At 50.6% G+C, this 12,668-nt stretch overlaps 1 protein-coding gene across 3 annotated transcripts in view; it reads right to left on the reverse strand.

Moving 5' to 3' along the window:
• Positions 1 to 12,668, reverse strand: part of LOC119178373 (uncharacterized) — a 148,319-nt gene that overhangs the window by 46,703 nt on the left and 88,948 nt on the right. For all 3 annotated transcript variants that reach the window (XM_075888691.1, XM_075888685.1, XM_075888699.1), the window contains exon 2: positions 6,856 to 7,390. In XM_075888691.1, the coding sequence (XP_075744806.1) occupies positions 6,856 to 7,390 (535 nt within the window). The remainder of the gene's footprint in view (positions 1 to 6,855; positions 7,391 to 12,668) is intronic.

The raw sequence follows: 12,668 nt of genomic DNA on the forward strand, positions 1-12,668 counted from the left end.
GTCTTAATTCCGCACTGTGAATAATAACTGTAATTAAGCACGCTCGCGCGCTAACTTGAGACTTTTTTTTTTTAATCGAGGGCGGCTCTTTTCGTGCCACTTCTCTCCTAAAAGAATTGAGCGAAGAAAACGAGGCCTGAGGAGCGAACCGGGGGGACAAAGCATCTCGCTTTGAACGCATCGTCTGACGCTGCTGCCTCCCGCGAGCGTAATACTGAAAATAGACATCGCAGCCCGGAGCTATATGGAGCGAGTGCTGGCGTAACCGAAGAGGCACTCTTCGAGAAGAAATTTGTTCCCTGACCCGAGTTTAAACTGCGCGGCCGGCTCGTTTTTCATGCACGTGCACAATATGCTCCGTTTCGAAGCAATTTCGCCCAATTACGTTTATCCCGCTCTAATAGGCGTGCCGCGCGCGACAAACAATAAGACGACGGGGGCGGCGCTCGTGTCGTACGTAATAGGCCGCAGAGCCGTGAAGTGTACACGCGAAAAGAGCGTAATACATACCTGAATGCGCTTGGCGTCGTTTCGTTATACACAGTGTGTCGGGATAATAGCGCTAAAGTCTTCGCGTTCGCGCTCGGCTGCAAAATGTCGACCAAGGGGCGAGAAGGGCGCTTCGGAGTATACGCTACCGTAACTCGCATCTGCTGCTCGCTCGGCTTGTTGCACGCGTTTCATAGACCGTGCTCGATACAATAGGGCGTCGCAGGATGCATAGCCAAGTAAACTGACGTCCTTTTGCCGCCTATATAAGCGCAGGTCACGTTTACAGCATCCAACTACCTCTCTTCACACAATTATTCATTCAAAGCCTAGCTGTCATGAAGCGAGGAGGCGATGCACCAACACAGCCGACCCCAGTACATGACTTCTCAAGTCTCGCCACTTCTTTCATGTTACGTTAACTAAATGTTTTCATTCTGTTTGTTAAAAAACACTCTTGTTCTCGTTTTCGCATGTTGCATAAGCATGTTGGCAAGCAAAGCATATGTACACGATCCGCTTCGTGGGTCTAGGGTCTGTAATGAAAGACAGCCAGTATAATTTTGCTCCAAACGCATCCTGTTAACGGCAGACAGTGCCTGTACGCTCCGCACGTGTATAGACACAAGGTAGACGTGCGTGGCGCCTGGAACCGGCGGTGTTTAAGTCAGGCGCCTGTGATGCTACGATGTGCAGTATGTGAGAGATGGCACAGTCGAGACGGCGGCTTTTACTATTATATACCGGCCTATAGCCGTATACAGCAGTGCACGCACGCAAGCGCCATTCGCGTGAAGCGTGAAGCGTGCGCCTATAACGAAAACTGCCACATTATTTCAGACGCGGCTATGTGTTTGTACACACGGCAAACTCGAGCACCAAGGCGGAACTGATGGATCTTCCACTTCCAACAAACTAACAATCGACTCCACATAGAGCATCGCCCGTGGCGTCATGTGGCAGACGAAGGGGGAACAGGACTCGTTAAGGTTTAGCTATGATGTATAGTAACTAGGAGATCATAACATTGTTGCACTGCTTAAGCAGGTTATGCGCTGTATTTTACCCTGTTGTTGGTTATTATGGGTCACTAATTATACGCGGATGAAGAGACTTGGAATACCGTGCCCGTCTGCTGAGCACAATTAACAGGCACCGAAGGCGTGGATAATTTCCTTCCTGAACGGCGTGCTTAACTAAATAAATTTTTTCTCGATACTGTTTTTTTTTCTTGCCTGTTTTAGCTCTATACGTGTTCATGTATCAAGGAGGCGTACCTTATCCGAAGCCTAAAATAACAGCCAGTCGGTACATATCCATTCTGAAATGACAGGGAGTGAGGACAACACAAACACCTAGTAGTTTGTTGTGTCCTGATGTTCTTGTGTCTGTGTGTGCATGCTTTGTTGTTTAGAATACTCGGAGCATGCGTTCGCTACGATGGAACTTGTGATACACAAATTCGCGACACCAAAGCTCGTATCTCCAAAGCAATTCATATCCCATGCAGTGGGTCAAAAGAACACTTAAATGTATACTTTCTACGTATAGCTGTTGTAATTTACTTAGTACCTCTCACGCAGTATATACGTTATTGCTTTTAAGCAGCTCGTATCAGAGATATTCCATGGTTTCATTTGGGGTGCATACCTTAAGTAGACCAATTCCGATTGTATAAACGGGCGTACGGCCGAATTAACAGTGTAGAATCTGCAAGCTGTTTATAAATGTGCTGCCCCGAGTAATAAATGGCTTTTCCGTTACTCGCGACATTCTCGATCCACGAAGACTAGCACCTTCTTAGAGATGTTAATGACGGGGAAGGTGAATCATCGTTTATGCTTTCTTTAGGTTCTCGGCAAAGAAATGCGTGGAAGAAGCAAGGACATGTTAGTACAGATGGAACATAACTGCCCGGGCATTTTCTTCAGGCGTCATGTTCTAGGCAATGAAAAAGCCGATAAAGTCTACAGGGAACTTCACTCGAGGGTCCAATGCTACGCTTTATTATTTCGATATAACAACTACAGTACGCCTAATTACGCCTTAGTACGCCTTAGTACGCCTTAGTACGCCTTAGAACACTACGTTTTTCCAACTGTCGAGTCACGAACTGAAAGCCGGCTCACAAAAGCTACAGTCAGCTTTGGCGCAGCGAAGCATATTTATAGGAGAATACACGTGGCTATGTACCGAACGTTGTTACATATGCGTACCGGTTATTTATGGTTTAACAAAAGACAGCCGGAAGCGGACTGTCAGCAGTTTATTTTGTGCACCATCCAGTCCCACATATCAATCAATCAGCATACCAAACCCCACATATCAATCAATTAGCATGGAAGAAGTGCTCAAAATCACCAGCTACGAAAAAAAAAGTGACAAGTTGGTATAGGTCAAAATATGCACATAGAGAACATATAATACTTTTTTTTAAAGACAAGTCGGCTCCTTCGTTCGGAGTAAAATCGAAGAGAAGATAGAAATTAGTGAGCGTAGAAACAACGGCGATGTTCTCCAAAGGACTTTGAAAAAGGATCTGCCTCTCGATGCCTATGGCATCAGATTTCTACCAGTATCAAATGAAGAAGGGATACCTTTCGACCTAGTTATGTTACTGGGCCTGCACGGTATGTGGCAATCTAGAATGGCGGTGCGCCATGCTGATGTTAATGCACGTCCGGTTATAGGCAATATTTCTTTCAATCTGTCTGTTCGTTCGCGGAAGCACAAAAGGTTCAACAAGAGGTGCCCGAATGGCTTCATCAAGTAGAAAGCCTTCTACGGATGAAGAAATTTTAAAAAAGCCTGTTAAACATGATGGTTTTTACCTCTTTTTTGTTTCATGTTTCTACTTTTTTTTATGTATATATGTTTGTGAATGTTGTATGTAAACAGCCAATAAAGAAAGAAAAAAAAAGAGCTTTTGCGATCAATGACTCCTTGACTCCAAACATCGATTCTCTATGAACAAGCTTTGTGACCGACGAACTCGTTCACATTTTCGAGCCTAAGACACTCTTAAGTAAGGATTGTTTTCCCACTTCATTCCCGTTCGCAGTAGCAGCGTGGACCCGCAGGATGTTTGGAACATATAGTCTTAGTTTTGTATGGATCGCCGTATATCGGTCTGGCGCGTTGAATGCAGGCCAATATGACGCCTATAAGCAATCCGTAACAAAGGAATCACGAATGCGTGCCTAGCGCTCAAAGTGGGAAGCGCGTGATTTGTATTCGGCCCTTCACCTGAACGCATGAGCGAGTTGCACGCGACGGCTCAATGGTGTCGCGACGTTTGAGTCACTACTACGAATACAGTCCATGACAGAGAAAGCCGGAGCCGAAGCCAGTAAGATGCCGCGCTGGCCACGGGTACTTCCCTATGCTTTTAACTAATGAGTGATTCAGAAAGGTGTGAGAGTTTTAAATCAGAGTCTGAGACACTGGAGGTCAGTTGTTCAGGAATATTATTCGTTTGCTCTGGTATGTGCTTAACAGCAAATGCAAATCATGGCGCATGAAAAGAGTGTACTTTCACCTAAACGTTAATAAAAACCGCATTTCAAACGTGCGTGCTTCTCTTCAATCATCTATCGAACCGGACCTATCGGTCTGCATTCCTTATATATATATATATATATATATATATATATATATATTGTAAGGACGAGAAATAAGACACAACGCCTTTGCTGCAGGCCGGCTGTTCTTATTCTGCTTCGTCTTCCTCCTCTTCCTTCCTAGCATGCGAGTCTGTGCCAGAGAGAGTTCCAGTTTCGGTTTTCGTCATTACACTCGGCCATGACTGCTAGCATTGTCGTTGGGCCAAACGACAATGTTCTGGTAGGTAAGGCTAGCTGCAGCAGTTGACAGTGCTTCAGGTGGGCGAGGTTGGCTACATCGTCGTGGTCGGTCTCGACCACGCTGGAAGTTTGTCGAAATTGGCTCCGGCGGCCGACACTGGCTATGTCGTCTGGGTCGTTCACCGTGTCGTGATGGAGACTGGGTCCTGTGCGCGCGCGGAGCTGGCGGTAAAGTTTTTGGTGGGTGGGCTTGACTTTGTCGCCGTGGTCGAACTCGTCCATGATGCAACGTTTCCTGACAACTCGTAGAATGCAGTTCAGGTGGACGGCCCTGACTGTTCCGGCAAGGTCGCAGAGTAACCTGGAAACGCTGGTGTTTGTCCCACCGTCGCTGGTGGACTGAACTGCAGCGGGATGCCCTGCGAGGCAGCCATGATGACGTTTGGGCCATTTCTTGAAATGAGATGGGACGCAGCTCATGGTTGGGCATAAATACCACAGCAGAACTCCCAGACGTAGTCGAGCCGGTGGCTTCTGGCGAACTGTCATGTGCAAACATCGTATGCTGGGAGGAAACAGCAGGAGGGCTGGTCCTCGGCAAGTTCTCGATGGCAGTGGCCTCAGCGTAGCTAGGTATCTGGGCTTTCTCGAAGGAAACGTTCCTTGGTAGCCGAGTGTCTGCGTGGCTGAGCATGATCGTGGTCTGGTAGGGTTCAGTTGTGGCTAATACAATAGGATTGAGTGCCTCGATGTCCTCAGACGACGAGCGCGAGGGCCGTATCTCCGGACGAAGGTCTGGTGGCGGTATTTTCAGGTCGAATACCGATGCAGAGTCCGGGACCTGTAGTGTAGGATTCCAGCCACTTCGGTCAGGGTCAGCAGCAGGGAACTCCTGGCAGCATTCCGTTGACGAGCTGCAACGAACGATTGCAGCCTCGAGGCGGGGCGCTGCCTGGGCTCCATCCTCGGCCTCGGGGAAGATCGAGCTGGACTTGCTGGAGTCACAGGAAATCCGTCCGAAAGCGGCAATCAGGGCTGCACTCCATTCTGCCCAGGACTGCTGCCTGACGCCTTCGTACCTGTGCCATGCTGCGGCAGCATCCCGCAGGCGATCTATGGCCATGTCCCACTTCTGCTCTTCAGTCGTTCCGAGAGCGTTGACGGTTGCCACCCATTCCTCGGCGTCGTCCTGGAAGCCGCGAAATTCCGGTAGCGCGAAGGAAATCGGCGATGGCGGGACGGCGGGCAGAACTCCGAAATGTGCCCCCGCCAAGCAGTTCACTTGCTCCGATACCTCCGCGAGAGAACGCCGGAGATTGCGACGGTTCTCGGGCGAGCTTACCTCGAAGTTTTGTGCGGCGGCCGCAGCCAACATGGCATTGAGTGCGCACAATGTTGGCAAGATGGCAGGACATAGCTTGGAACTCGACGCTATGAGGGCGTTGGTCGTGACACGGAGTTGCGCGATGGTATGCTGCAGCTCCGCTGCGCTGTCGTGTGATCCGCACGAAGAGCCAAGGCCCGCCTCTGCGGAGGATACAGTGACTGCGGTATTCGAGGTGGTACAATTCTTGACCAAGGACGCGTGGACGGCGTCCCTTGGAAATCCAGCTGTGGTCGGATTCGTGGACATGGGTTCCAGGGCGCTGGAAGCGTCAACGACGTTCCCAGGCAAGCGGAACCCGTGTGATGAGTTGTGACCTGGTACTGTGGCGTAGATGAAGCGGTCTTGCGCCGCCGGGTAGGCCTCGACGCCGTACACGGTGGGTGCTTGAAGCGCCGACAGGTTGCCAGGTATGGAGGAGGCATGTACGCCATCCCTAGGTGAGAGAGGCCCGTGCGCATGGTTGCCGCGACGTGTCGCGTCCCAGGACAAGTTTCCCGGAACCACAACGGAGGCCTGGACGCCATCCGTCGGTGCTGGGATCGATGCTGGCCGCGACGGACGCCTTGCGGGTCCCATCAGCGAAGAAGCGTGACGGCGAGGAGGCCTTGACGCCGTCCCCGAACGGTGGTGTCAGTAAACAGCTGCCGAGGAGGGCTTGACGCCGTCCTCAAGCGACGCTTACCGCGGCTGCACGTCGGCGGGCGTTCTGGATGACGAAACCGAGACGTAAGCCGTTTTCTTCGCCGACTGCGCCATTGTAAGGACGAGAAATAAGACACAACGCCTTTGCTGCAGGCCGGCTGTTCTTATTCTGCTTCGTCTTCCTCCTCTTCCTTCCTAGCATGCGAGTCTGTGCCAGAGAGAGTTCCAGTTTCGGTTTTCGTCATTACAATATATATATATATATATGCAAAACATGCGGACGAACTTCTAATCACGCCCAATGTACAGCTTAATTCTCAGTGACAGCATTATCGGTAGCGTCTCTCAGTGGTTTATTACGAACTAATTGAGTTCTCTGGACAACTAACGCTACGTTCCAATGAAATGGTTGCGCAAATGACGACATAAGCGGCGCCAGATCGTCGTACACTTCGTCGGGCGCCCTGCGCGCATGGTCCGCTACGTACGCGCAACAATATTCGAGCAGTGTAAAGAAAAGGAGCCTGCGCCTACCTCGTGAAGACGTCCGGGTAGTGAGTCCTGGCGAAGGCCTTCTCCAGTTCCTCCAGCTGGTAGCTGGTGAAGGTGGTTCGGTAGCGTCGTTGCTTTCGCTTCGGAAAATCGTCGCTCATCTCTTGGGGGCTGTCGGCTCGCATCACCATCGGAGGCCTTCCGGACGAAGCGTGGTGCTGCTGTTGCTGCTGCTGTGCCTGAAGCGGAGGCCGCGGATGCTGAGACTGGTGGTGCTGGCTCGAGTGGGGACTGTGCGCGGGATGCTTGGGCGCCGCAGAGCGATCACCCGGGCTGACTTCGTCGGATCCGCCGAGCCGAGACACGTGTCCGGACGGCGACGAGGCGGTGCGGCGGAAGAGCAGGTCGGCCCGCGGAGAGGCCTGCACGGCGGCCGGCGGCAGCTCGGGCCCTTCGTTGGCGCACGGCGGATCGCCCCGGTCAGACAGTCCCATAGCTTCGCGCGGAGACGGGCTCGGTCGAGTCGGGCTCGCGTGGCACCGGTAGTCGAGGGGGCTGGAAGACTGCGTTGGAGAACCTGCGCACAGTGATAGGAGAGAGGGGAGGGAAAGGTCAGCCTCGTGTCTCCTTTCGTGCAGAACGTAAAGGGTGCAACAGTAATATGTTCGGTAAAACATTGTGTGTAAACCCGAAATGTGCCAAGAGGTTCTTAGTAGTTGGAACCTCGATATATTTTTTAACGCGCAGCTTGTGGCTCTGACACCAATATTCTTTGTTTCGAAGAACGATTTAGACGAAGAATAAAAATTCTGACATCGCTGTGCGTGCATAAAGAAGGCATATGCGACGCAGAGGCTACATACGCATTGCCAATGTCGCAGTTGCCGTTATACTGTCACGCCTAGACGCAAAAGAAATTTCTCAAAATAAGAATTCGCCTAGGGGACAGCGTCCCACATCAGCTTATGAAAATTTGCGGCATTCCTGTCATTGTGGCAGCCATCCACTAACAGTAGACAGTTGGAGCGAAAACGTGCACCACATTTTTTTTTTTCGATTGAGGTACTACAAAGCACACTTCTAATGAGCAAGTAAGCATCCCCCCCCCCCTCACTTCTCATAACAATGAGCACACTTAAGCGGCGATCTCATAAACGACGTGTATACGGCTTACGTACCCAGAAAGTATAACCGTGGTGCGCCGACGTAAACACTCTGGTTTGAAAGTCCGACTTCGGAATACGGTGCCGCACCCCTCTAACAGAGCATCCGACCACCCGACCCGCGCGCACAGAGGTACAGCAATGAAGTCAGGAGTGCGCAGAGGCACAAGTGAGTTGAGTCGAAGTGCCGGTGAACGGCGGCGCAACCCGACGGCCGGCGAAAGAAAGTGGCCCGTGTCCGCATAGAAGAATCCGGTGGCGCGAGGCCATAGAGTTAGTGCGTGAGGCCCCAAATTTGCACCCTAGCCAAACAGCGAGGGCTAAAGTTCCCCTTAAAAGCTGCAATTTCGTAATTATTACTCGATACCCTGGTCCGGCCTCCGCTCGCTAGGACCTCGTTCAAGTGAGGATAAAGTAACAACAACGGCATGAAGAAAGCTCGCGGGAGCGCACCGGGAATTGGCGGGCAGCAGAAGTAGCTCTGGAGAAGGAACGAGCGCGCGGATAAGGGCGAGGGAGACTGCCGGGACGGCGAGAGCGCGTATACCAGATAGACACAAACGGATAGACAGGCACGCGAGAGGGCGCTTCAATCAATTCTGCCGCGTGACGTGGGGCACGGCGGCATGCCGGATTCGCACACAAACAGAATCTCAGCTTTTCCTTCCTTTTTACTCTCCCCCCTCCCGTTTAGGTTAGACTGTGCTCATGCCCGTTTTATGCACCCCCCTTTCTTCCTCTTCGCCCCCACTCTCGCCAACCTCCAACGCCCACCGCCTCTCTTCGCTCGGTGTGCACATTTGGGGGGGAAATTACCGGTCGCTGGCAATTTGCCTCCCAGCACCCGCATGAATCCCAGCCTCGTAATGACTGCTCTCACGTAGCATCCAATGTCAATTAATCTGCCAAGTGACCGAACGACACCTATCTCGGCCTGTTGCAACAGCAGCACCAACTGAGCACCCCCCTTCCACTGGCATACATATGTGTTTGTATGTGTATCTCGCATTGCCTAACTCCCTTGTCTCTTCGCGCTTCTCTTTTTCTCTGTCTCCTTTCCTCCATGGCTCGATCATGGACCGTGCAAAAACGAAAGGGAAGACCAAGTGTCCATTCTGAGCTGTTTCCTAATTCCACTTGCGAGGAGTAAGCGGGAAGAGAGACCTGCACTTGAAGCCTGAACGATGTGGGAAAGTGTTTTAACCATCGTCGTTCAGCGAAACGAGGCTTTTAGCGAAACGATGCTCCGGAGAGGGGGTATGTTGCCGCAACCGAAAGAGGCGCGGGGGCTCGGCATGTCGAGAAGCGTGTCGATCATTATCAGTCCACCTCGCTTCTCAGCCTTTTGACTTTTAAGAGAAAAGTGCGGTCAGACTTAGTCGTCGTCGCATACGAGCTGCCCACCCTCGCATCCCGGCGGACGCGAGAAACGCTCTCGAGAGTCGTTCATGCGCGGCTTTTCTCGATCGTCGCCGCCGCCCCACTTACGTGGTGGCTGCGTGGAAAACCGGGCAAGAAGAAAGCTACATGCGCGAGAGTCATCCAGCAGAGCCGGAAACGGTGTGGCAGGTGCGCCCCGATCCGGACAGAGTGATGTATGAAACGGCCCGCATGTTCTCTATGGTCCCTCGCCGCCATCGCATTGCGAGCGTAGTTCTTCGTTACCTTCGTGTATACACTCCTGTTTCTTGGTCCTCATCGGCACGGCTGGTATTTCGGAGGGAGCAAAAAAGCGCGCGCGCGTCTTCGAGTTCGTTCTAAATGAGGATTAATGTCTCTCCGTTCGTGACCTTCGCCGTTCTATCTGGTATCGAGGGATTGCTCCGCTTTCGCCGGGCAGGCGATGCTGCTCTTTCTTTGGCGCCGAGTTATGCACACACGACGAGCCATGTCCTTTCTCGCGAACCCGATTTTCGCCTAACAGCCGCTTTGCGTAACAAGCAGGTTTCCTTGATATTTTTCTTCTCTCTCTTCATTGCGACCTGGGTAGCTCTTCTAGGAAGAGTGTGGATTTAACGCTTCATTCAGCGAAGACTGTAAGAGTTACACATTCACCCGTCAAAGTGGTACAGTGGTTAAGGCGCTCGAATGCTGCCACGCAGGTCGCGCGTCAAATCTCGGCCGCGGTTGCCGCATTTTCGACGGAGGTCAACAAAATGCCGGAGGCCCGTGTACTCAGACGTAGGTGCACGTTGAGGAATCGTAGGTTTAAACTTTTTTTGCGCACTACAAGAAAACGAGATCTACGAAGAGAGAACAATACGGGACAACACAGTAGACAGTTTATACTACCTGCAACCGACTGACCCCTAACCTGGCTCCTTCTAACCTCACATGGTCCAAATTTCCGAAGCCCCCCGCTAAGGCGCCTCTCAATCATATAGTGGTTTTCACGTGGTAAACACCAACAATATCTCATATAAGCGTAGGTGGCATAGTTCGCTCGAAATTCGGTGCCGGCGATTACACACAAATGCGGGCGTACACAAATGCTGACCTAAGCCCCGCCGCGGTGGTCTAGTGGCTAAGGTACTCGGCTGCTGACCCGTAGGTCGCGGGTTTGAGTCCCGGCTGCGGCGGCTGCATTTCCAATGGAGGCGTAAATGTTGTAGGCCCATGTGCTCAGATTTGGGTGCACGTTAAAGAACCCCAGGTGGTCGAAATTTCCGGAGCCCTCCACTACGGCGTCTCTCATAATCATATAGTGGTTTTGGGACGTTAAACCCCACATATCAATCAATCAACTGCTGACCTTAAAGGTGCGCCGGTTGCGTGCTGCATTTGTGTGTGCGTCGTCTGCCGTTAACTATAGTGCTCTCTCTCGATCATGTGCTTGATCGGCGACCAGTCGTTTCTGTATAGTGTGGTCTTTATTCAGGGTCCCTTGTCGTTTTGCGTCGCCCCATTTCGTAGTTGCCTTTAATAGCTGTGGAATAATCGTTGTGGATTGGTCGCCTTTATTCGCTGCATCGCCGTCTATTTCATTGTTTCACGCACGACCAACATCGCTGCCCGTAGCAACATGTGCTGTTACGCACGAGGGTAATGTTCCAACCACACCGTGGTTCGGATTCCTGGTATGGAAAAAAAAAATTTCTGGAGAAAGCATTGCCCGGTGCGAAAGAAATGTGAAGTTTAAAATTGCAGTGCGATGTTTAACGTTCGCGCGTACCTGATACTATGCGTGGACATCCACTCATACTGGTAATGAGTGCTTCGCGTTTTATTATTTCTTAATTCGTATTACTGTTTGCCTAGATACGATAGGTATGTTGCGAGTATTGTCAGAGGTTTGAAAGCGTCCCGCGTACACCCGAAGCCGTAGTAGCTACAGCAAACGGACAGGTCGCATTGCCTCTACGGGAAGGCACGAAAGAAAGAAAGAAAGAAAGAAAGAAAGAAAGAAAGAAAGAAAGAAAGAAAGAAAGAAAGAAAGAAAGAAAGAAAGAATTGATTGATGATTGATTGATTGGTGGGGATTAACGTCCCAAAACCACCATATGATTTTGAGAGACGCTGTAGTGGAGGGCTCCGGAAACTCTGACCACCTGGAAGAAAGAAAGAAAGGAAGATAAAAGGGAAAAAAAGAAAGAATGAAAGAAAGAAAAAGCAAAAGAAAGAAATAGGGAAGGAAAGACAGACAGAAAGAAAGAAAGAAAGAAAGAAAGAAAGAAAGAAAGAAAGAAAGAAAGAAAGAAAGAAAGAACGAACGTCTTAGTATCGCCCCAAGGGTGAAATAATGAATGCGATTGATTTATTGATATGTGGGGTTTAACCTCTCAAAACCACCGTATGATTATGAGAGACGCCGTATAGTGGAGGGCTCCGGAAATTTCGACCACTCGGGGCTCTTAAACGTGCACCTCGAACCCACGACCTTCGGGTGAGCAGCCAATCATGGTTACGCGACCACTTAGCCCGGGGTGGGGGGCGTAGCTGTTTTGTTTGTCGAATGCTTAAAACTTAAAAAAGGGGTAAAGAAGTGTAAACCTTAGCGCTCGTTTTTCTTTGCGAGACACAATATAATGAGAATTAGCAGATGCGGACAAAACAAAAGCGTTCTACACTCGCCGTGATGGCTATACCGGCGGCGCTGACATACACTCCCACGTTTTCCACAATTCCACACACGTAAACTATGAAGCAGACGGAGAGGTGAACGCCGCTGTCGCTCAGGTGGTATAGAGCATCGGAGGCGTTACTTGAAGGTCGCAGGTCCGGTGCCGGCTGGCGGCAAGTTATCTTTTCGAGCACTTTTCATTCTTCACATTTACGTAACAATCACTACTAATGACATTCCCTGTACTTTCCTCGACATCACTGTCTATTCTCATTAAAACTTCGAAAGACACTTATCAAGAGAACAGCGATTTTACTCGTATCAGTGAATTACCACTCCGTAATACCAAAAGCGCCACGTTTGTTGCGAGATAGGCGCTTCACAGGTGGGAAAAGGCGCGAAAAAAGAACGCGTGTGGCGACGGCCACCTTGAAGTTACTGCACCAGTCACCGCTACGTCATAGATTTTGACAACCTACGTCAACCCTAATCGGTAAGTACGAAGTGCACTGTCTCCTGATGTAGCCAGAGACGTCAACATTGCAAATTTTTGTGGGAAATTTAAATGTGAATATTTTAGCGTTGATTTCACCTCCCATAGTATTTAAAGAAACTGTGGTGAAATTACCAAC

Source organism: Rhipicephalus microplus, chromosome 1 (assembly GCF_043290135.1).
Source record: "Rhipicephalus microplus isolate Deutch F79 chromosome 1, USDA_Rmic, whole genome shotgun sequence".
Lineage (NCBI taxonomy): Eukaryota > Metazoa > Arthropoda > Arachnida > Ixodida > Ixodidae > Rhipicephalus > Rhipicephalus microplus.